Source organism: Neurospora tetraspora (genome assembly GCF_033439725.1).
Source record: "Neurospora tetraspora strain CBS 560.94 chromosome Unknown B0H65scaffold_3, whole genome shotgun sequence".
Lineage (NCBI taxonomy): Eukaryota > Fungi > Ascomycota > Sordariomycetes > Sordariales > Sordariaceae > Neurospora > Neurospora tetraspora.
Window position 1 is genome coordinate 134,876 of NW_026944385.1, and position 23,046 is coordinate 157,921.

Below are 23,046 nucleotides of genomic sequence, written 5' to 3' on the forward strand. Positions count from 1 at the left end.
TGGGGCTGTGCCGCACATCGGCAGTCTGAATGTCACGACGGCATTATTAATTCGGCGTTATGAGCTTCCAGGCAACCAAGTGGAACAAGACCCGGACATAAAAAGGACACGATTCCCATCCCGACCTCAACGTCCAGTCCCCAAATCACCATCTCAATCCCTTCATCCCTCAACACCATGACCACCCTCACCGGCAAAACCATCCTCATAACAGGCGGCACCCGCGGCGTCGGCGCCGCCACCGCTCTCGCCCTCGCCCGTCTCAGTCCCCGCAAGATCTACATAACCGGCCGCCCCTCTTCTTCCGCCGCCGCCGACGCCTTCATCTCCAGAATCCGCTCCGAAGCCGACTCCCAGTCCGACCCCCAAATCTGCAAAAACATCACCTTCCTCCCCACCGACAACGCCTCCCTCGCTTCCGTCTCCGCCACCGCCTCCAAACTCCTAGAAACACAAGACAAAATCAACCTCTTAATCTGCAACGCCGGCATCGCCGCTGCGCCGCTGGGGGTATCAGAAGATGGCTACGAAATCCAATTTGCTACCAACTTCCTCGGTCATGCGCTGCTTATCCGGAAACTCCTTCCCCTCTTGCGCAACTCCCAAGCCCAAGACGCTGGTGCCGGTCCGGGAGGTCCGGGAGGTCACGGAAGTGCAAGGATCATCAACTTGGGATCCTACTCTTACCGCGTCGCTGGCACCGTTTCGCTCGAGCGCGTATCCGGAGACGGCCTCAAAAAGGATAAGGATGATTGGCTAGGACTAGAAAAATGGCGGCGATATACGGAGTCGAAACTCGCTGTCACGCTGTACACCGCCCAGCTTGCGAAGCGGTACCCGGATATCACGAGCGTGACGGTCACGCCGGGGTTTGTGGAGAGTGATATGGTTAGGGGATTCAGCTTTGTTGAGTACTGGGTTACCAAGTTGGGGTGTGGGTTGATTCCGGGGCAGAGGGGGTTGGTGAGTGTGGAACAGGGGGCGGAGAATAGTGTTTGGGCGGCGACGGTGGGAAATGGAGGGTTGGAGAGTGGGGGGATGTATGATCCTGTTGGAAAGAGGGTGCCTGAGGGGGAAATGTCGGCGGCGGGGAAGGATGAGGTTTTAGGAGGGAGGGTTTGGGAGTGGACGGAGGGGGAGTTGGGGAAGTGGTTGTAGGTGGAAGGGTTGGGTCGTGCAAGCGAATGGGGTCATTGGGAGGGGGGGAGCTGGGTCGGCTGGGTAGGTTCGATCGAGGGTTGAATAATCGTTGAAGACGGTGGAAGGATGGAGAAATACTTAGGCTTCAGCTAGTCTTAGTATTTATCCAGCCTTCCACCGGCTTCAACGGTTATTCAACCTTCCGTCGAACCCACTTCGACCCAGTCTACCCGACTTATCCACCTGGGAGGATGGATTTATGATCTTTGGATATAACGGCAATCTTCAAGAGGTCCTCCATGTATCTTATAATCTTACAAACACTCATCACGTCATCACCGACTATTCGCCAACGCGCACTCCCCATCCACCACCATTCCCCCCTCGCTGACTGCTTGCGCTCACTTCCTCCCCAACAACCCTCCCACATTCCTCACATCAGGTAGATACCCACCCCTCTCATCCTTCCCCTTTCTCTCCATCCTATTCACTCCCTCCTTGGACAACAGATCACCAACCGGCTGTCCCAGTCCTCCTTGCCCGACTTGTCCAGCGACGAGGTTATGCACCCCGTCTTGGAGGGTGTCTACTTGTTCGATGTTTGTCACTTTTGTTTTGGAGAGGGTGTCTGTTCGAGGGGGGTTGTTAGTTTGGGTTGCTTTTGGGGAAGCTGGAGGAGAAGGGGAGAAGGGGAAAAGGAGAGAAGGAGAGAAGGGGGGAGGAGGACGTACCATTGGTGGCATAACTCGCTTTGTTGTCCTTGGTGAAGTAGCGGAGGTAGAGGTCTTCTAGCCAAGGGACCCAGGACTCGTATTGAGCGTTGTATTGGGTTTTGGCCCATTCGGACCAGGTGGGATTTTGGTCCTGAGAGCTTGGGTTTTGTTCTTGTGGTTGACGTTGAGCGGACATCTTGCTGTTCGGATTGGTCCTGGATTGAAATGATGGCTCGATGTTCGTTGTTTCCCTACGAGGTATGGTGATTTTGGGATTCTGGTGTTGAGAACGAAAGTTGCGTGTTTGCGGAGGTAAAATGTTCCTTTTCACTCGAATTTTAGGGACGGCCTTGATATCTCCTGTAACATTATCACCATCTTGGTGATACAAGGAAACCTTCCTTGATAACGTCCAGCAGCTTGGGAGAGCAGGTGTCGAATCTTGATGCAAAATGCCCGTAATGGAGGGTATACGTCATACTTGGATGTCGCCAAAATTCCCTGTTTCGGACGTTGAGCGCAAGCGACCAACGAAGGGGAAGCCATAAGTCAATGCTTGCCGTGTGTAACACACCGGGTGGCAGGTACGTCCTTGCTGGATCATCACGTTCATTTCAATACAAAAAGACGGTCACCGGAGAACAGAAGCATGGAGGGTTCTACTCAAAACACGGGCACTCATTGATCCAGGTAAGCAAATCACTTCGCTGTATGATCGTAGTGTCCTTCTCTGTTATTCCTTTCCCGCCGTTCTGTCTCCCTAAAAAGCAAATCTGACAAAACTCTACCAGACATCTCGATGTATCATACATTCCCTGAATCCCGATATCATAACCCAACACATCGAGTAAATCTCCCAGCTCAAATGCTACTAGGTACCTCTACCTTAGCCAAGCCTCTCCAGCCCAACTTCAACTGTCCTACTTCTTGTCCTTCTTCTTCTTCGGACGGCCCCCACTCTTGCTTTGATCCTGTCCTCCATTCCCACGCTTCGCCTCTTCTTTCTTGACAGTCCGTGGACGCAGTCGTCCGGCCCATAATTCAGGCACGGTATTCTCTCTCATCGGTGAAGTCCTGGTTGTTGTCCCAGATCTCTGATCCTCCACTTCGGCATCCTCTTCCTTCTTGTCGTCGGTATCCCGCTTCCTCTTCCCAAGGGAGATGGTGTTTGTACCTCTAGGGACAGAAGCAACCGGAGCCCGGGCCGGGGTCGACGCGGGTGCTGCAGTCGGAGCCTTGACAGATCGTTCGTACGCCTCCTGCTGCCCAGCCAGCAGCTCTCGTATTAGCCGCTCATTACGCTCTATTCGAGCCAGCCCCTCCTCTCGTGTCATTCGTCGTATCAACACATGGTGCTGCCAGCCGTGGTACTCCTGCTCATCTCTGATCGCAGCCTGCCAACTTCTCCGGGCACGGTCATTTTCGAAATCTAACTGCTCCGACGGGTTAGGGTTAGAGTCGGACTCGGGCGTAACTGGCGGACTGGAGGAGAGTGCGGCACGGATCTGGGTCGATGGTACCGTGCTCGGTGTGTTCGGGTCCAAAGTTGTGGTCCTGTCACTCGCATCCGGTGTCAGTATGGGAGGATACCCTATCGATGAGATGATGGCGATGAGAGAAAAGGGTGAACATACCTCGGCATTGAATCGACATTGTGGACAGGTTGCTCGTCATGGGCGAGACCGTTTTGGATGTTGTTAGGTGTGGCGGAAGACGACATTTTGTCTACAAGTCGACGGTTGCAGTGTAGATGGTTGGTAAGTGGAACAATTCCTTTGATACAGAGTGATGTACCGAAAATTGTTCTTCGGGACGGTGGTGAGATGAGGAGGATGAGAGTTGCGAATTGGGAGGAAGAACCGGTTTTATATTGCCATGAGCCTTGCGACTGTGGAAGTTCCTCCGCCCTCAGGGTGAAGGGTCTTTTGAACCTTGACCGGATGTGTGAATGGAAGAGTGAGAATTGGGCACCCCTGGTTTTGGATCTCGAGGAACCTTGACCAGGTACCTCCTTGACGGGAGAGAATCCTTAAGGTTCTCGGTTAATGGAACCATCACTGGAAGATCGGATGGGAAGAAGGTGGACTGTGGAGAAGATAACGTCGAGATGATGATTAGAGGTATGCTTTTGGAATATATAAGGTGCAGGGTATTTATGGGTTGAACCAAGTGGAATTTGTGATGTAAGGTACCTCTACAGGTACCATAGTGAAAAAACCGGGCGGACATCTAGGCTTGTTGAAGTGGCGTCTGATTGATGTGACCAAGCTCGTGACTCGTCACCTTTGGCGGTTCCTTCCTGAGACCTCCGGTTTCACCAAAGCGACCAAAGTGAGGATGGTTCTTTCCCGCAGTGCGGAATCCACATCTGATTAACGGGTGGTCTTTCTTTCCCGGTCGCGCGAAGACTTTTCGTCTGGTTCATATCCGTGAATGCCCTCATTCAAAGTCAAAGTCTCCACTCGGGAGTCGGCCATCCAAGTCAACCGCCTGCCCAAATCAGAGCCGCCAGCAGTTATAGCGACTGCTGTGGCACAGCCACATCACACATTGGTTGGTGTTCTTTCCGTACCGAGCACTCAGTAATTGAAGCAGTACATTTATGCGGCTGGTACGGGTCTCGCTTCGGGCATATAGGGGTATCTCCGGCATGCGTGTAGGTGTGCCTCTTTCTCATGTTGGAACACGTGTCAATAGGTACCTCTATGGTAAAGAAATGACTAACACCTCTTATACACCCGCTGCGGTACCTCTAGGTAGTGTAGACGTACGTAGGTACCTAGAGGTATGTTTCTACTCTACATGCATACACTATGCGCAAATTTGATGTTCGCAATCCTGAGATTTTGTCTTTCCTTCCCTTCTTGCTACTCTGCGAAACAAAACTGGCATGCTTAATCCATCACTATGAACGTCCTCCAAGTCGCTCCAAGGAGTATGCTATGTTCCGTCATACTTTGTCGATCTTGTCCTCACTCTCTTGAATCTGTCCTTGCCCACATCGTGAGAGGTGTCGTCGGAGGCGTCGCCTTCATTTCCATGCCTTCTCTTCCTGACAATGACACTGCCAATGACATTCCCTGGACCTCCCAGCTGGGCGAGCGAGCTCAGCTCACGAGAGAGCTTTCTGTTGGGGCGCTTGCGGTTGCCCGCAGTGCTGGCGGTGGCGTGGGGAGGTGGAGTAATGGTCGGTACTGAAGCCGGAGAAGCGGTCGTGGCGGGAGCCGGGCTTGAGACCGAGACAGGTCGACATTGAGAAGTGGAAGCGGAAGCCGGGGCCATGGAAAGGGACTGTCCAGAAGGAACCGAGGTGGGATCCTGGACAAGCCCGAGGGCAGGCGTAGAGGTAGCAACCGACGGGCTAGGAGACAGGGCTGGAATTTGAGCAGGCGACTCCGAGATAATAGAGCCAGGAGATGGGAAAGCTGAAGCAACGGTATGTGCGACGGAATGGATGATGGTGACCGAAACATGAGTCGGGGCGGGCACAGGCTCATGCGGAATAGCCACATTACCGAGAGCAACAGGGGAGGCTGCGGGCTCGGAGCTGTCGCTGTTTGTAGAGGTATGGTCGTTGTCTCCATTTCCGGTATTGGCATCTTGGCCACCATTTTCTTCTAACAGGGCCGGTAATTCCGGCTCTCTGAGGAAATTCCTAGCAAGCTGCGCGATGTTTATTATCGCGTTAACGTGCGGTCCAGCTGGGGAAGGGGACAGGCCTATGACGAGCGTTCGAGGCTGGGTTGAAGGCGCTGTGGACAACTGAGGTATCGAGACGGGCGTGGGCATCAGGGCACGGTGTGTGGTAGGGTCGAAAGAGTGTCGAGAAGCCGATGAGGTGGGTCTAGAGCTAACATAAGGTAGAGGTGTTAGTATCGCCTGACACAAACGTAACGCGGCCATAGGGATCAACGTACTTGGCGACGCCGGCAGCGAAGTCGACGTATTGGGGCATTTCTGGCTGGTCGGTGTTAACCGGATCGCATCGGGCATGGAGAGGTAGAGATGCCTGTGGTAAAGACATTGCTTGATGGCGTTATCGTGATGTTATCTCTTGAAGGTTGAAGAGTTGAAAGTTGCAAATTTGGAAGGATTGAAATTTGCTTTGCTCGAGGCGATGTCTGGGGAAAGTTCTGAGAGTCGTATAACGAGAGGAAGAAGCAGTCTTATACCTGCCCTTAAGGTTGCGACTGTGGAAAAAGACTCAAGGTTCTCGTTCAGGTTCTGTTGAGCATTCACTACCTCTAGACTGGATGCTATTGTACGTGAAGGTTCTTATTTGGGATCGACCACAACCTCCAGCTCAAGGTTTTGGCCTGGAGCCTGGACCAGAATTGTTGCATGGTATGGTATATAGAGACAAAGTACCTGTAGTGTATGGCATGTTCTGTCTACACTAGCGAACAGAGCGCTGTTCGTCTTGTGGGAATGTCATGGGTGTGCACACCACGCAGTCATCCTAAGACATCAACACTCATCTTGTTCCCAGGATCAAGACGGTACACTGGTGACAAGCAACCGGAGTTGGAGTCTAGTGACATGGATGTTTCAAGGTAACTCTATCAGTGAACAAGTATAGGGCACGAGTAAAGGCAAAGTGAATTTGGTTGATGTTGTCTCAAAAACGAAAAGTTGTAAATCGATTCGCAACATGAATGAAATGAGCACAACTTTCTCTCATTTAAATTGACGAAGTAAATGTGGAAAGTTATTCCTTCCTTCTTAGGTACATCTATATCCATCCTCCATGGATCGTCTCGCAACATGATTCTCAATATGGAAGGTACCTAGTGAGCATCTAGCTCCTTCTCTCCATAAAGCCTCCTATCCCTCTCACCCTCCGGCTTCCTTGACCAGCCGACCTTTTTCTTCTTCCTTCCCGCCGGCTTTTCAGCACCATTCGAACCGGTCTACTTCGTTGACAAATGACACCTGGCCCACTGTGATCAATTTTCCTCCTCTTTCTCAGCCGAGTGGCCTAACCATTCGGAATTTTGTTTTGAGCTTTAACTTCTCTGTTATCGTCATCGCGCTTTCTCTTTCCAATGATAATGTTTCCCGCTCTTTCGAGCTGCGAAATGGATATGAGTTCGTGGGAGAGCTTCGGCTTTTTGATGGGGGTTGTGACGAACCGTTACAAGCACAGGAGTATATCGCTGGGAATAGGAACAACGGTAGTAGTAGCCAAAAGGTACTGATCGATTGTAGAAGCTATTGCTTGCTGAAGAGCCGGTAACAAGAGGCCTGGGGAGGCCGTCTTATATACCCGGCCTTCCTGGACCCGAGCCTACCGGACCCGAGGACCCGAACTATACGGACCCGGGGACCCGAACGCTTCGGGTCCTCCCTGATTGGTCTGTTGGTTCTACCTAGAATACTACTCTGGCTGGCTTACATAAGTGATCCTTGATTGGATCGTAATAGGGGTGAGCTCGCCGATTTCGCTGTTGTTGACTGTCGGCTGTACCTGGGTGGGTTGGTTGACGATGGAGGCTATTGTTGTGGGAGAGATGAGAAGGTGCTGGATTTCGACGATGGGTAGAGCTGCCTCCGACGAGTTTGTTACGAGATGTTCGCTGCTCCCCATTGTGGTGGTTTGACATTCCGGGCTGTTCAATGCCACCTCTGCGGCCGAAACCTCTTCGACCTGATCCTCTATGTCGGTACAGGTAACCGGAACGTCTTAAAACTGCTCGTCAAGAACCACTGCTTCATGAGCTTCCTCCTCGTCTGCCGCTTCCCCCTGGAAATCTCGAAGTTCCTGCCGAAGTTTCTGCCGAAGTTGCTCAGTGTCATCCCTCACTTGCGCCATCCGAGCGATGTAGTCATCTAGACGCTGCCGATTGAGTGCCAGCCTCTCCTCTAGGTGGGGTAGCTGGTCAAGATAGTATTGAATTTCCCAGTTATCCCCATGCTCCCCTCCATCAATATAAATCCCCGCTCGCTCCCATTGTTGTATGTCTTGCTTCAGCCCTGTTATGTGCCTGTGAATGTAGTCGATTCTTTCCTGATCAGCTTCGATCATAGCTGCCGAAATCTCCAGTATGTCAGCGACCGCTCGACGCAGGCATTCTTCGGCTGCCAGTTGTCGTCGGATGCTCTGGATAACTTGCGCGCAACTTGCTTGGAATTGGGCTTCAAGGTTGACTGAGGGAGGCCTGAACGGTGCCGGATTGACCGGGCCGAGAATATGAAGGGGAGAAGCGATTGGGGAGGTAAAATGGGTTGTCGGTGCAGTGGAAGCGGCGGAAATGCACCCGGGTGTGGATACAAGGTCCCGGTGGATTATTTGGCTGGAAGAGTAGGTAGAATGATCCGACTGTCTGTTAGTCAAGAAAAACAGTGAATAGAACGCAAGCTATCGGGTAATACATATAGGGTTAAACATACGAGGCTCTGCCGATACAGGTATTTTCAAGTTCGATGAGATCTGATTGTTGCCCCTGGTGAGAGAGGGTTCGGAGTGCCGAGCTCGACGACATGGTTTTCGTGATAGTTGTCTTGTGTTAAGTCTCGAAAGAAATGACTCCAGATGTGGTACGATCATTGAGTGTCCTTTTCCAGCGACAGTTCTCAGAAGACAAAGATGAGGATCGTAAACTGGGACGAGGAAGCAGTCTTATACTGCCCTGGATTTTCAGCTTCTCACTCTGTACCTCTTCACTGGATCCTACCTCTACTGCTCACTTCAAACCTTGAACCTAATTCAGACCAGGGCTCCGAATAGCGTAGCGTAAGATTGGCGGCAGTTGAACGCAGATATGATGTCGCGCCGCGCTGCGTTGCTGCAGTGTGGTAAGGGCGTGATCCGTAGCCATTTTTAGGGTCTTTTCACCGGGTTTTAGGTACTTTGGGTAAAAAAGTCGCACAGACCAATTTTCACCGGGTTTTAACCTTAGCGCTCAAGCAACTTAGCATTCTAGTGAAAATATTAGTGAAAATCGTAATCCGTTTAACTTTATTAAAATCTTCAAAATCATTTAAATCAATCTACCAATTGACTGCCCAAACAGAGCACATCAACTACTATAGTCAATAAGGCTATTTAGTATAAGCATTTATAAAATTAATAACTTTTAACGATATTATTTTAACTATAAATATAGACCGTTTATCGACTATAGTAAAAAGGCGAAAATTTACTATTTGTAAAGGGGTATATATGTACATATAGTTTTTAAATTAAATCCGCTTTAAATTAGGGTACGGTAAAGGTTAAATGGTAAGCTAATTTTAAGGAGATATTTTATACTATGACGTTTAATACGCTCTACGAACTTAGCGGGGGTTTTTTTCTTAAAATTATAAATTATCGACGTATTATAACCCTATAAGGGTTATTTATTAAGAATATAATACTTTTTAGAAGAGGTAAATGTATTTATAACCAATTCGTTAAATAATTTATTATTAGCGCTAATATAAAAAGAAAGGTCCTTATCTTCGTCTTCCTAATTAGAATCTCCTTTAATATTATTTTTTTATTCAAAAGAAGTATCGGTATTATTATGATTATTTTTACTATAATTAGCAATTTAAGGGTATTATTATTATTTATTATTAGGGACGAAAGGACGGCCCAAAAGTACGCCTTAAGCGTAATTAATTATAGAAGTTAATCGTAATTGGTAGGGGAATATTAGGTTTAATAATAAGTTCGTAATATCAACGCGGCGACGAAGTTTAGGGTTTAAGAAGTCGGCGAAGCAATTTATTAAATTCTCAGGTTCAATAACGATTTTAATTACCTTCCTAAACGGATGTATGTGAATTTTAATTAAATATTATAATATACTAGTTTACGTAGTTCCGTATTGCGTAATTAAATATAAATAAATAAATAATTAAAATTAAAGAAGGAAAGAGGAAAAAATTGAGAGTTAGGCTCTAGTATATACCTTTATATAAGATAAGCCTAGATTCTGCCAACTTCGACCGCTTTCTTTATTTAATTTAATAATATATATAAATACAATATATAGGTCGCAGTGCCAATTGAATGGGCGCGTATATTAATACCGCTGGTGCAGCCAATCAGGGTACGCGCATCAATAGCGTTAGTGGGTTCTATGGGTCTTGTTAATAAGATGAATAGGATGTGATCTATGGCACTGGATCCTAGTCGTTATAGATTGCGCTGCTTTAGTTACGTTCTAAATCTCGGCGTAAAGGCCGCTATCAGAGGAGAAGGAGCCTGCGTCCCCGAATTTAACAACCTTCTACCCTGCCTTTCCCTTGTTAATAAGGATACTATATTCCGGGAGTGGTGTAAGGAGGGATCGGTTGGTAAGTTTTATAACGTTATTCAATTTATTCGAAAAAACCTTCAATATTGTACGAAGTTCAAAGAGATCGTCTAATTTAGCTGCGGTAATTACTTTAATAATAACGTTTAACCTTAGCTCGGTTTCGTTATAAAGGAGGATACCTTCTCTCTTAATATTAGCGTTATCTTTAATAATACAATATATTAGAATTTTAATTATCGTATAATGCGCTGCGCTTAGAAGTTACGCAAATTCGTTAATTACTATATTAGCAAGACTGTTAATTATCTAGAGCTATCCAAGCGGCTTCCTAAAGACGACTAATTTAATAATAATAATTGGAGGTATAAGGGGCTGGCGTCCAGAAGTCGAGCCTGGCTGCAAGCCAGAGCTATAGACCTTAGACCGGGCCTGCAGACCCGCTTACTACCTGCCCCCTAATTGGCTAGGCTTCTAATATATAAGTATCCTTCTAGCCTAATCGGGTTTATATGACCTCTTCTTCTCCTTATTAACAATCTCAAACTCTATTCCACCCCTACTACCGTACACACCCAATAAACCTGTAACATATTATTAACCGTCTCTTTAATTGTTTTTAGAACGTACGTTTACCCGAAAATCCCCTTCGACCGTTTATAAAGATCCTTTTTTCTTCTCCGTACCTATAGAAATACTACACTGCTTCTTTTCCTTCTTTACAACCAACCCTTTTCGTTGCTATAGCTTCTATTCTTTAAGTATAAAATACTAGCGAGCGCTAATAATAATTCGCCGTCGCTATTTAAATTCTCGTCTTAGAAATAGCCGAATTTAAAACTTTTATAGCCACCTCCCCTCCTATAATCCTACCCGTCCAATCGAAGCCTAATTTTCCCTATCTTAATAAATTTACGGGGACCGCTAAAGAAGTCGACGCGTAAATCTATAACGCCGGAACTAAACTATATACCGACGATTACGCTATTAGTAACGATAATTTAGAGGCCTAATTCTATTACCTCTATTTTAACCTTTTACCCTCTATTAAAATCGAATTTCTACCCTTCGCGAAGTAACCTTCCAACCGCCTCCCCGACTATCTTTTATAAAAGATCTGCCTCGACTACGGGGATCCGAACGTAGATAAGCGTACTAGTATAGAGCTCTTCGAAACCCTCTAGGGAGGCAAAGAATCGATTATTAAATACCTTCTCCAATTTAACAACTTCCTCTATAGGGCTAGAGCCTCTATATAGCCAAACGATACTAAAACAATAATATTAAAGGGTAATTTTAACGACGAATAGAAGAACCGTATTAAGGAATACCTAAACGCTCTAAAATAATACTTAGTATTTTTAAAATATTTTTACCGTTTTAATAATAATAATTATTTAAGGGGAGGCTCTATAACCTCTATAAATTCTAAGGAACCGATGTAAATTAGCGCTACTAGGACAAATCGACGACGACGGGGTAGTAGCCTATTAATTACTATTACCCTCGAATAATAATAAAAATAGAAAAAGGAGAGGCGCTATATAAATTATAGTTCCTCCTAATATTAGGTAAAAGAATATCCTAAAAATAAAGGTAAAGGTAAAGTTATACGGCTATAAAGTATTACCATTAAACCGGTTGAGGATTTTAATAATAATAAAATTTATAATAATTACGAATAGCCGTCCTAAGGAATTGGGAGTTACTTAGAAAATTTTATTTAGGGAGAAAAGGTTAATATTATTACTCCCTAGAACTTTTAAATAATAGCGTCTATTTATAACCGATTTGTTAAGGTTATAATAGGTTGCAGCTATACAAGTTAGTAGCTACTATAAGGAAAGGCTGTATTATATTACTTTACAAGTATAAATAGTAAAAACTATATTGAAATTATATTAAAACCTTATTACTATTCTATACTTATAAGGAAATAGGGAGGCTATAAAATGCTATTGCCTAGATAGGGTAGTCTTTTAAAGGCTATAGCGCTTCTTTAGTAGGATAGTTAGGATGAGGGCTTATATTAATAGATAGGCTAAATTATAACAGCCTAAGTTATATAGTAGTTTAGAAATACGCGTAGGGGAGGAGTTGCTCCCTCGCTCTAGCGCCCGCGTACGCGTACAATATAAATATTAAGGTTAATGGTTCCTAGGGGTTTAATTTTTATAATAGGGCGTATAAACACTTTGCGCTAGCCGTAGAAATATTTCGTCTACGTCGTTTTATTTATTTATTTATTTATTTATTTATATTATTTAGGGTATTTAGTCTAGGAGTATTCGCTACATCTTTGCGGTATAGAAGTCGTTTATTTGGAAGCTATAGGGATATTTCTATATGTATAATAATTTTCATTGTTATCTTTGTATGTAAAGGGGAATTGGGGGGTCATATAAGGGGCTAGCGCTCAGAAGTCGAGCCTAGCTATAAGCCAGAGTTATAGACCTTAGACCGGGCCTACAAACCCGCTTACTACCTACCCCTTAATTAGCTAGGCTTCTAATACATAGGTATTCTTCCAACCCAGTCGGGCTTATAGGACCTCTTCTTCTCCTTATCAACAATCTTAAGCTCTGTTCCACCCCTACTACCGTGCACACCTAGTAGACCCGTGATAGGAGGATTCTAGCAACTATTATAGAAGTAATAAAACTTTTCGAAGACCTTACGAAGAAGTTCGAGAAGAAAGAACCCTTTTTTATAATAACTATCCTATCTCTCTACTACTTTATTGAGAAACTTATTAAAATAAAAGTATAATTTGGAGGTAGTATTACTTTTGAATTATTTGAAGGATTAAGTATCTTAAAATTAAATATTATTATCGCCCCCGATTTTATTACTTTCTCTATTTAATATAGTATTCGTATACGTACCTTCCGTAGCTAACCCTCTTAATTCCCCTCCTTTTAATTTCCTTCCTTTCAATTCCCCTCCTCTTAACCTACCTCTTATCAATAGTAATTTCCTAATAACCCGCCCGTCGATTATACTAATAATATAATTAATAAGGGTATAGAAACCGTTGGTTTAATATTCGATAAAATATAGAAGGTTAATAGAGTAGTACTTAATATACTAAATTATATATATTTTATACGTTAGTTATTGAAGGAGATAGATCGATAAGAGAATAGGCCCTATTGAGTAGGATAATGCTCTTAAAGAATTCTAATTTATTTATAATGAGAATTATATTAATTAATTAATTAATTTACTAGTACCTAATATTAGTAATTAATAGGCAATATAAATTAATAATAATTAATTAATCGATATAGATTTCTACAATACCCTCTTATTAGAGTTAAAGAGGGAGGATAAGTTAGACCGCTACCTTAACGATGATATTTACGCGGTTAATAACGTTTTAGGGTAATAGAAGGCCAACGAAGGTATATACTTTCAGTTATTACGTATAGTATTTAACTTCTACTCTATACCCTGTATAGTTAATAATTGTGAACGTTCCTTTAGCAGCGCTAAATTAATTGTCGATAGCTAGAAGTAAAGCTTTACCGCTAAAACTATTAATACTATCGAGAGCTTAAAGTTTTAATTAGTATTTAGGGTACTAAATTATATTTATTATAGTTAAACGATGTATACGACGTCGTAACTGTTGTAAGGAAGGGATTTATAGCTGCTAGGAGGTTCTGAGCGTTCTGGAAAGGTAGAAATCGTAAGAATCCGAGTACTTTTGAGATTATAAATACCAAAAACGCGATTTCAGACATCAAATATTGGCAAGTAAACAAATACAAATAAATACAAATAAATATGCACGCATATTTGACCTACTCAAATAAATACAGATCGATATTTATTTGTATTTGCTTTATTTCCAGCGCTGGATGTGTTCAACCCAGTTGTTGGTGGGCTGTGTGAGATGACGACATTGTCGGCGTTGTTGTGCTTATGATTTGTATTGTGTGGTGTTGAGAGTCGAAAAATTGAAGGTATCAAATCAGTATGGCTGATGTCTCCTTTTGTGAGATGGCTTTCGGGAGAGAATGAGGGTTGCAAATCCAGAACGACGCGGTGTTTTAACTGCCCTCGAAATTGCGACCATGGAACGAAAGGACCCCAAGTTCCACCTTCAATGGATGCTATCTTCATCTGAAAAGCTTATTCGTGATTAGCCACAGCCGTTAGCTCGAGGTATTGAGGATTGAAGACTCCTATTGTTCTTGATATTTTCCAGCTGTTAGCCCACCCGCCACCGGCATGGTGGACCCACTCCTTATTCAGAAAAAGCAGACAATAGGATGAGGGCCAGGGGTGGGGTGTACCTTGACTTAGCCAGTAAATTCATGCAGTGTCTGAGAGATGGGATGATATATACACGCTCCACCCGATTGTCAACCTGAGGTTTGAAGCCGGACGTTTTGGCATTGTCGCCAGCTGTCGAGTGTCGGGAGCTGAACCTTTGGTGGCATTGAGAGCCGGCATTGTGTCAAACTCCAGTCGTGCCCCTGGTGCTTTGTGTCGAGGACAGGTCCATGTATTGTATAGATGTGTTGATTCGGGTACCTAGGTGGTGTGAGGACGAGAAAAAGATTGACAAGTCAGTAGAAAACACAGCGCAGACAGTTAGTCATCAAATAGGTAGAAAAAGAGTGGAGAAGAAAGGGATGTGTTAGTGATAGTGCAGCCACTGGATTTTGATTGCTATAGTGAGTGAGCACTAACAGACGAACATGGCGTGCAACACAACCGAGACAGCCCAAAAAGCCCAAGGGGACGCAAAAAAAAAATAGCGATAAGAGTTAATCACAATTTGAATCAAGCATTCAATTACCCCCCGAAAAGTCCGACAACTTGGACGGGTGAAGTTTGTTTCCCACGCAAGTCGACAGTAAAAACCGAAACGAGTCTGGGATCAGGAAGTGAAGGCCGGGCAGGCATCATGCACCAGCTGCAGTGCCGACCTGTTGTCGGAACCGTCGCACGCGCGATCAAAAGTCAAGATAGAAACTTCGCTCAAAAAAAGGGAAAATGGAAGATAAAAAATGCAGAGAGCACGCTTATGTGATCAACGACCGTTGAGGGCGACAAAAAAGGCAAAAAGCTCAGTCGCCCAGGAGTCTTGGGGGAACGAACCACCATGCTCCAGCTGCGACCTACGAAAACTGTACCACGGGTACCGCGCACACCGGCAATGTTTTCATGAACGGAGCCGCTCGGCCATTTGGCCAATTGGTCCGCTTTGGAGGGCTTGGTGCAGGACCTTATATGGCGCGTAGAGGGGTTAAAACGAAGGGATGGGATGAAAGGCGGACTTGTACGTACAAGTACAGTACCGGTGGACTTCGAAGCACGGCGCATTGTTTGTTCTAGGTCCATCAACAAGGACAACAGCAAAAGGAGAGACTAAGTCTTGAAGACCTACCAGCACATATGATGCTGGAAAGCGGTGTATGGAGTCAATGCCCTGTCAGAAAAGTATCGGTATCGGACTGGGCAAGCTCCTGGAATAGTGACTGCTGAATCTCTCCGCTTGGTAGCCTGGCGTAGCAGTAGCCTGGCGTAGCAGCAATGGCATAATGAAGAATGAGTGAAAGGTGACAGGGGACATGGAAGATCATCAGAACATCCTTATAACTGTGCTATCGTCGGGAAATGATATCAGAAAGAGGAGGGAGTAAGAATGAAGGCAGTCGAAGCCGCAAACCGGTGGTCGTCATGTCACAAGTGGTGGGTGGAGAAAAAGTAGGGGACAAGACAGGAAGGGGTGAGAAGTGGAAGAAGACATGGACAGCTACATCTGGCCCCAAAAAGCAAGAGAAGGGCGAGAGGAGTGATATTTGTAGTCACAATTTGGCGGCTAAGAATCGCACTTGCTTGCCCTGAGTTGTTCAGTTTGTATTTGTGTGGTTTGTATCTGTCGTTGCTCCGCGCAAATACTAATACAAATTACAAACGCCTGCCGATGTGGAACCTCGCAGTTGGGTTCAACGCCAACTATGGATCCCACCAGTCCGGCTTCGTGTAGAATATGTTTGAGAGCGATAGTTGAGCATAGGAATGCCGCGCGAATGCCGCTACAGAGACAAGCTGGCACGACACTTCCAATGTCCGCGATAGTAAGTGAATCGGGCTTTGGTTTACGTGACTGTACTCGCAGAGCTCGGAGTCGTTGAAGTTGATTGGGACAGAAGCCTGCATATCAGTTAAAGTCAGCACATGGTCAATTCTTCGCGGAATACGACACCAAGAACACTTACAATTTCTGTGCGTGCAAGCAATGATGAGGAGCCGTGCCTACGTAGCTGGTCAAGAGACGTCCGCCCTTTCACTGAACTCGAACTGTCGAGGTCGGGGCAGGATAACCGCAAGTTGTCGGGGGATTGAGTAGGGAGCACCGGAGCAGGCACGCCGGTGCTGGTATTCTCGGCCGGAATGGCGCACACGACGTCAGCAAAATCCTTGAATGGCTGGCGCTGCGTATCGCTGAACTTGTCCATCGGCTCCAGCCATGTCTCCTTCTTACTGCCAGTGATGGTATGGAGGTTGGAGGAGTCTTTTGGCGTTAAGAGTGAAGGTGCGTTGTGCACGCGGTTGGGGGTCGTCAGGCAAGAGGTCGAAGGGCTTCGGGTTAATGATAGATTGGATGGAAAGATGAATGGAATCAGAACTTGTTGTGCTGCCTACTATACACCTTCTTCAAGTTGTTTTCCAGAGACCAGCGAATATGATGGGACAGAAAAAGGTGTGTCATCAAGGGAAATGTGGATGTCAAGACAAAACTTGGCGACGAGAGAAGGAACGTTCACCGAAGGCACATTCGACCCCACCACCCCCACCCTCTCCACCACCAGCCTAGCAGAGCCAGCTGCATTGCCATCACTGCATCATCACCCTCCCTCGTTACCACACTCCCTCTTTCTGCTCTAACCCCTCCTCCTGGATACTCGAAGAAATCTGGTAATTCCCCTTCTCAAGTGAGGAGACTAGAGCACCAGTCGCGACGGGAAACATCTCGATACCTGTTCGCGGCCGGACAAAGGTTGAATGCAGCAGCTTGAGTGGAGGAGTCCATGTTTAACAGCTGTACTTACCCAATGTCACATCGAGGAATAACATGACATGCAATTAGACCCAGAACATTGTTAGAAGTGACAGATGACTCAAATTCCTTTGTGCTTTTCCTCCTTTTCGACTTCAGACCTGACTTAACGAGTAACTTGTCGAGGAAAGAGTGAAGGAGTGAAGTCAACGGCGGGGCATCGTCAAACCCCGGTCGCGCACAGCCACACCCACACACGCCCCACGAACTTCCCCTGCCAAGATCACAGTTCGTTCTGTTTACGGAAGGAAGGGTGGGGACCAGGGACGTCAACGGGATTAATTGTTAGTGCACCACTCCATGTTGAAGGAAGTTGCGGCTCAAAAGTCTTTGCATGACAGCTACTGGTGCAGATGACGTGAAGCAGAAACTTTCTTGATCATGGACTTCTGTCAATGTCGGACTCTCTGGAGACTTGGGTGAACAATGCCACTCACAACAAAGACAGCGAAAATGCGATGGGCCCCTTCTTCGATCTTTCCTTGTCCCAGCTCAGATCTTTGTTCCAGAAATTCAGTGCGGAGCGGGCCGAATTGGCAGGAGCAGTGGTGGCCGTGGTGATATCTGTAGATGTCGCGAAGATGGAAGTGTTCCTTCCTAGACTCGAGCGAGAACACAACGGAACAAGATTTCCACCCAAGCAGCCCATTCAAATTCAATCATGTTCGGTTTTGTCGCGACTGTTTTCATCCTCCTCTCCCTTCTTGGGTTGACTAGCGTTGCGTAACTGAAAGCTTTTTCTTCTGACCCCAAACATAGTGCAACCAATTGACCCACGATATGAGAACAAGGTTATTCCATCATATGGTCCTTTGCTGACTCACTTGTCCAATTGACAAGTCCAGACGAAACACGTCCGCGCCGGCCTCTGAGTTGATAGCGACCGCAAGATCCACCCCACCATGCCATCCCATGTTTCCGCACGCCAATTGCCCATCCCGGTAGCCTATTGTCTTATACAATGCAATAGGGCATATCTCCACCATGTAGCGATGAGTTTGACCTCATGCGGGCCGAGAAAGAAACAATGGGTAAGTTCAATGCCCGGGACAACAGAGCTGACAGTTTGCAAAAGTGATCAATAGGATCAACTGTATGGAATAGGCGATTAGCCCAGTCAATGGCAACAATGGATGTCTTTCGTCAATGTCCCGGTCTTTTAAGAATCTCACTTCTTTGTTCGAGCTCTCTCCTCAAGCAATCCCGACCATCAATCACAATTTCGATAACCATCGTAACTTGTCTCAACTCCAAACCGAGCAACTTTCGCCAAGTACCAGACATCACTTCTCAAGCAACCATGTCATCACCAGCAACCCCCATTGAGAAGGAAGCTCAGCGAGTTATCCCCATTGAGCAAGTGAAGGGACCATTCGTCTACCGAGCCTCGAATAACGGAACCCCCGCTGAGGGTCCGTACGGGTATGTCCTGGACTGGACAGAGGTCCATTTGGGCCTGTACAGGTATGGACATACTAGCACTCACATCTCATCAGAAGTAGTTGAAGCTTTGACGGGGATGCTAACTATCTTTACAGACACCTTGCGCTTCATGAAGAAGGTCAAGATGACTCTTCTCATGAGCTAGACCATCATGCACTCCTCAAGATGGCCCGGGACATTCAAGGGAATCTGTCAGATGCCTTTCCGTCTGATGAAGTATACGAAACGGATCCCGTCGAGCGGGAGAGTAGGTTTGACAAAGATGACGCTCAAGCCATGTCATTCTTAGCCGAACAGCTCAGGTACTTTGAGTGGGAAACTTCCCAGTGGGCGTTATTCCAACCTTACCGTCAAAATCATCTGGAGAAAGGCATCAGTCGCGAAGAGCTTTGCCGTGCCTACTACAGGTGGCTCATTGACTCCCTTGAGCGTCATGACGAGTTGGTCCGGTCTGAACCACTGCGGATTAACAAGATTCTTCAAAGAAGGCTGGTTTTGAACCTTAGAGATATGTACCCCGAGTTGTTGAGCGACGAAAGAAACCCACCTCCTTTGGACACTACTAGCCAAGCGCCTACTCACACTCCTGCCCAACCACCATCTTCTCCGGCTCTAGCACCAAAAGGGCCAGCAGCGCCAGCACCACAACCACCGGCCGATGCACCTCAACCCCCAGCAGCCGCGCCTCAACCGCTGGCCGCCCCAGCCGCCCGCTCCACCCCTGACCGCGGCAAAAATCAAAACAACGTCAACAGCCTGCATCGCGCCATAGCCAATCCCATTCCCGAGTCTCTGCCCGAACCAGAAATCCAGCAGCCCACTAGACCTGCCAAACGCAAGAGAGCACCCTGCGCGCTCACTCGCGAGCTACGCTCCTTAATCCAGCTTGGAGGACCTGGAAACGCTCTCGTTGGAAGGGCTGTTGTCATTGAACCTGACAATGCTGATCAGCAGGAGCCACAGGAGAACGGTCCTAATGTAGCAGGATGAGGGCGCAGGTTGCGTCGTAGACTCAACGGCCGTGTGGTTCCACCGGAGAGTTAATTTGCAAGTATTGGGGATGATTCTTCGGTTGGGATGATGGAGATAGTCTGGCTGTTGGGGAGATAGTCTGGCTGTTGGGGAGTTAGATTAGTACTTGGTGTGTGAGTCTGGTTGGATAACAGAATTTACAACAAATAGCCAGGATGGTGAGGTCGAGCAAAGTCGAGCAATGTCTGTTCGGATATGAAGAAGACAGAAAGCAGGTTTACAGCTGTACACTGCGACAGGCCTGGATCGGATGGCTTGTGTTGAGGAATAGAGTTTGCAATACAATCGTGAGGAACATGCTCACATTGCGCGCATGTATCTTGCCTCTGACGGTCCTTAACGATCAAATCGACGGCTTTCAACGTTGACGTCACCCTTGTGCTTTTTTTTTATGTATGTTACGGGCAGGGAGGTTCGGTGTAAATTTCATACCCGACGTATTTCGTACCTTCCACAGGTTCGTGCCTCCACCAAACCGCCGCGCCTTCCAATTTATTCCCCAGTCGGCACCAAGCAAGCAAGCAGTAACTAAGGTTTCCATGACCAGGCACCCTCCGTCTACCGAGTTCCATTCACCGCTGTTGCTTGTCCACAGACTGCCTGCCTGCCGGAAGCGCCTCGAGGGATATTTAAGGGCAAGTTCCTCCTCCCCCTACCCCTCCTCCCACACAACCACAAAACAACAAGCAAGCGCAGAAAAGCAAGCAACTGTCGCGCCAACAAAACATGAGAAAACCTCAGCGCACTCTAAGGTTAGCCTACACGCACTCTAAGACCCATAAAATCCCAAGGGTTAGGGTCTTTGGCACCCTATGACACCCTATGATACCCGATATTAGAAAGTCCACTTTTACCCGTGAAAATAGCCCATTTCAATGCGCGAAACATTGCACCACATTTCGTGAAATTTTTGGCCAGTCTTGCACATTTTGAGCATGCTTTTGTACAACGCAATACGACCCAGCGAATTAGCGAGTAAGAATCACCATAATGACAGGAACCCATGGATCGTATGGCAATACATGCCGGGCAACAGTAAGAACCCGATTATATTGAACGATTCAAAGTAGATATTACCAAACAAATAAATAAGAGAAGGATTTCAGGGATCAAATTATCAAGATTGTATTGGGCACGAGGCTGACTGTGCGTGCCGGGTTTGGTGGGTTCAAATCACTTCGATATAGGGGATTCACAACACCACGAAAAGTATCACAACTTTTACTCTAGCGGGATCGATGTTTGGAACATTGAAAAGACCCCAGTTTACCATACAAAACGACCGTATTTATATGACAGCTGTCATATGGGTCTTAGAGTGCGTGTAGGTTGGGCTTGGAGTGCGCGGAGGTTTTCTCCAAAACATCAGCATCTGTCACTTGAACGGTTCTTACCATATCCTCTCTCCCAGGCAAGAGCTCCTTCCTCTTGCCGACCTTGAAGTCTTTCTCGACGTCGCACTCCTTGCAGCGTATCTCAGCCTTCAGCCCAAATTTCAAAGGCCCTCTTTCGGCTCATCTCCCCATCACTTCTCCCTCATCCCATCCTCTTCTTCAACAACGTCAACCAGGACCGCCATGTCGACCTTCATCTTCTCGGCCAACGTGGTCGCCCTCATTCAGGTCAAGATTTCCGGCGCCCAATATCGCATCGAGTTTACCAAACCGCCCAAGAATGGGCAGTGTTGGATCATCGGTAGCGCGCCGACTGCCGACGTGAGCATTGGTCACCAGACCCAAGGCATCAGCGACAAGCATCTTGGTCTAGACTTCGGTCAAGACGGTATGGTCATTATCAAGATCTTCTCTTCTCACGGCACAAGTTTGGCATACCACTCAGTGTCTGACGACGAGAAGGTGGATTCAATGGTTCACGAATGTATGGGCGAGGACTCTCCCCGAGCGCCGGCCTGGGCCGTTCCTGTTGGCCAGCGCATCCATATCTTCCTGGGGGACCCTCGAAATCCCCTCGAGCTCACAATTCAAGCGTTTGATCATAACCAACACTTGAGCGATTACATGGAAGCGATTAAGCATCTAAAGGCCTCCGCACCTGAAGCTGCGGAGCCCACTCAGCCTCAGCCCAGCAAGGAATTATCTCCTTGCCCCTCGCCTCCGCCTCCAACCCCAGCGTCCGGAGTCGCGACTTTCATGAGCAGGGCCCTTGGAGGCATGGAGATTGCTACCCCGGCTATGCCTGGCGGCACCGAGATGCCCTCCCTTACGAGATTCGCCTATGACATTGGAAAGTACACCTATTCGTTTCTGGAGGTTACCCCGAGAAGCAACCAGATGAGACCTGGTTCTGGAAGAGTTGTCAAGGTGCTCTCGACAAAGACTTGGAATGTTTACGCTGCCAAGTACTTCAACAAGAGAAAGATTCATTTGCTGTATAAGGAGTTCGAAGTCTTCACAGGTGCGAAGCTCAGAAAGGCTGTAAGTTCACACTTCTGTTTCTCTTGCTGTTGATTTACTAACGGTCATCTTACATTCAGCCTCATACCATTGCGTACTTTGAGAGATTTCTCGTTCCCCGTGGTATTAACAAGCAGCATATGCTGGTCATGGAGTGGTGCGACCTGGGTTCTATGGTGGAGGAAGGCGAACGGAAGTCGTTCACCTACCACGAGTCCTGTATGATTGTGGATCAGGTTGCCAAGGCACTGATGTACCTTCACGGACAACGGTTCGTTCACCGCGACGTTCGCCCTCAGCATATTCTGGTGCGATCCAGGACAACCTCCCGCCTTGAGGTCTGTCTGACAGACTTCTCTTCCTCCACCAAGATTCCTATCGTCACTGACGGTACCAACGGCTCCGTCACCATCGATCTATCGACTGCTACTCAGGCCAGCAGCGGCCACTGCTCCCCGTGAGGACAGCGTTGGGCGGAAGATGAGGCGTACATCGCTCCGGATGCGTTCGCATCTTCCGATCAGCTCCGCGAAGAACATGTCAAAAACCTCGCGGCTGTCGACATCTGGTCTCTGGGCGTCATCGCCCTAGAGCTTCTTACCGGAAGCTTGCCGACCATCGTCTACGAAACCCCCCAGGATATGCAGCATCCGATTCTGGTTAGCGGCCAACAGTTCACCAAGGCTCTCATCAACCACAGAGACGAGATGGCGAAGACCCCGGCCGCTGCCGCCAACGGTGGCTTAGTTCCATTGATCATGGAGATGTTGTGCCCCTCTCCTTACTATCGCATGACCGCCCAGGAAGTGGCTGGTGGTACGATTATTCTGGTGACTTTGATGAAAGATGATTCCAGGATGGAGTATTACAGGAAGAAGTACCCCGGTGGACAGTTCCCGGCTGTTGCGGCGCCTCGTGTCCACGCTTACAATCTATGGCGGGGAGTGGCTTAGGCGTTTTCCTGTTGGTAGGACGTTGAC

The 23,046-nt window shown here is 47.1% G+C and overlaps 8 protein-coding genes across 8 annotated transcripts; 3 read left to right on the plus strand and 5 right to left on the minus strand.

The window, feature by feature from the left end:
* Nucleotides 1–32: 32 nt before the first annotated feature.
* Nucleotides 33–1,158, plus strand: B0H65DRAFT_556839 (uncharacterized protein; the record flags this gene model as incomplete). The annotated part of the gene is made up of 1 exon (XM_062830065.1): nucleotides 33–1,158. Exon 1 carries the CDS (start codon nucleotides 178–180, stop codon nucleotides 1,156–1,158), a length of 981 nt encoding a protein of 326 aa, XP_062682427.1. The 5' UTR covers nucleotides 33–177.
* Nucleotides 1,159–1,160: 2 nt separating this feature from the next.
* Nucleotides 1,161–2,287, minus strand: B0H65DRAFT_460258 (uncharacterized protein). Its single transcript, XM_062826516.1, has 2 exons — nucleotides 1,872–2,287; nucleotides 1,161–1,768 (listed from the first exon to the last, which is right to left on the minus strand). The coding sequence occupies exons 1-2, from the start codon at nucleotides 2,047–2,049 to the stop codon at nucleotides 1,542–1,544; spliced, it is 405 nt and encodes a 134-aa protein (XP_062682428.1). The 5' UTR covers nucleotides 2,050–2,287; the 3' UTR covers nucleotides 1,161–1,541.
* Nucleotides 2,288–2,644: 357 nt separating this feature from the next.
* Nucleotides 2,645–3,929, minus strand: B0H65DRAFT_147309 (uncharacterized protein). Its single transcript, XM_062821020.1, has 2 exons — nucleotides 3,488–3,929; nucleotides 2,645–3,407 (listed from the first exon to the last, which is right to left on the minus strand). The coding sequence occupies exons 1-2, from the start codon at nucleotides 3,571–3,573 to the stop codon at nucleotides 2,774–2,776; spliced, it is 720 nt and encodes a 239-aa protein (XP_062682429.1). The 5' UTR covers nucleotides 3,574–3,929; the 3' UTR covers nucleotides 2,645–2,773.
* Nucleotides 3,930–4,605: 676 nt separating this feature from the next.
* On the minus strand, nucleotides 4,606–5,877 carry B0H65DRAFT_440995 (uncharacterized protein; the record flags this gene model as incomplete). The annotated part of the gene is made up of 3 exons (XM_062825496.1): nucleotides 4,606–4,632; nucleotides 4,830–5,508; nucleotides 5,771–5,877. 3 exons carry the CDS (start codon nucleotides 5,875–5,877, stop codon nucleotides 4,606–4,608), a joined length of 813 nt encoding a protein of 270 aa, XP_062682430.1.
* Nucleotides 5,878–7,312: 1,435 nt separating this feature from the next.
* Nucleotides 7,313–8,424, minus strand: B0H65DRAFT_147312 (uncharacterized protein). Its single transcript, XM_062821021.1, has 2 exons — nucleotides 8,244–8,424; nucleotides 7,313–8,146 (listed from the first exon to the last, which is right to left on the minus strand). The coding sequence occupies exons 1-2, from the start codon at nucleotides 8,333–8,335 to the stop codon at nucleotides 7,537–7,539; spliced, it is 702 nt and encodes a 233-aa protein (XP_062682431.1). The 5' UTR covers nucleotides 8,336–8,424; the 3' UTR covers nucleotides 7,313–7,536.
* Nucleotides 8,425–16,024: 7,600 nt separating this feature from the next.
* On the minus strand, nucleotides 16,025–17,283 carry B0H65DRAFT_587344 (uncharacterized protein; the record flags this gene model as incomplete). The annotated part of the gene is made up of 4 exons (XM_062830972.1): nucleotides 17,170–17,283; nucleotides 16,336–16,631; nucleotides 16,220–16,270; nucleotides 16,025–16,072 (listed from the first exon to the last, which is right to left on the minus strand). The coding sequence occupies exons 1-4, from the start codon at nucleotides 17,192–17,194 to the stop codon at nucleotides 16,025–16,027; spliced, it is 420 nt and encodes a 139-aa protein (XP_062682432.1). The 5' UTR covers nucleotides 17,195–17,283.
* Nucleotides 17,284–18,798: 1,515 nt separating this feature from the next.
* On the plus strand, nucleotides 18,799–19,832 carry B0H65DRAFT_460266 (uncharacterized protein). The gene has a single exon (XM_062826517.1). The coding sequence runs from the start codon at nucleotides 18,897–18,899 to the stop codon at nucleotides 19,608–19,610; it is 714 nt and encodes a 237-aa protein (XP_062682433.1). The 5' UTR covers nucleotides 18,799–18,896; the 3' UTR covers nucleotides 19,611–19,832.
* Nucleotides 19,833–21,229: 1,397 nt separating this feature from the next.
* B0H65DRAFT_570027 (kinase-like domain-containing protein) lies at nucleotides 21,230–23,019 on the plus strand (the record flags this gene model as incomplete). Its single annotated transcript, XM_062830434.1, has 3 exons — nucleotides 21,230–22,087; nucleotides 22,147–22,470; nucleotides 22,534–23,019. 3 exons carry the CDS (start codon nucleotides 21,230–21,232, stop codon nucleotides 23,017–23,019), a joined length of 1,668 nt encoding a protein of 555 aa, XP_062682434.1.
* Nucleotides 23,020–23,046: the final 27 nt, after the last annotated feature.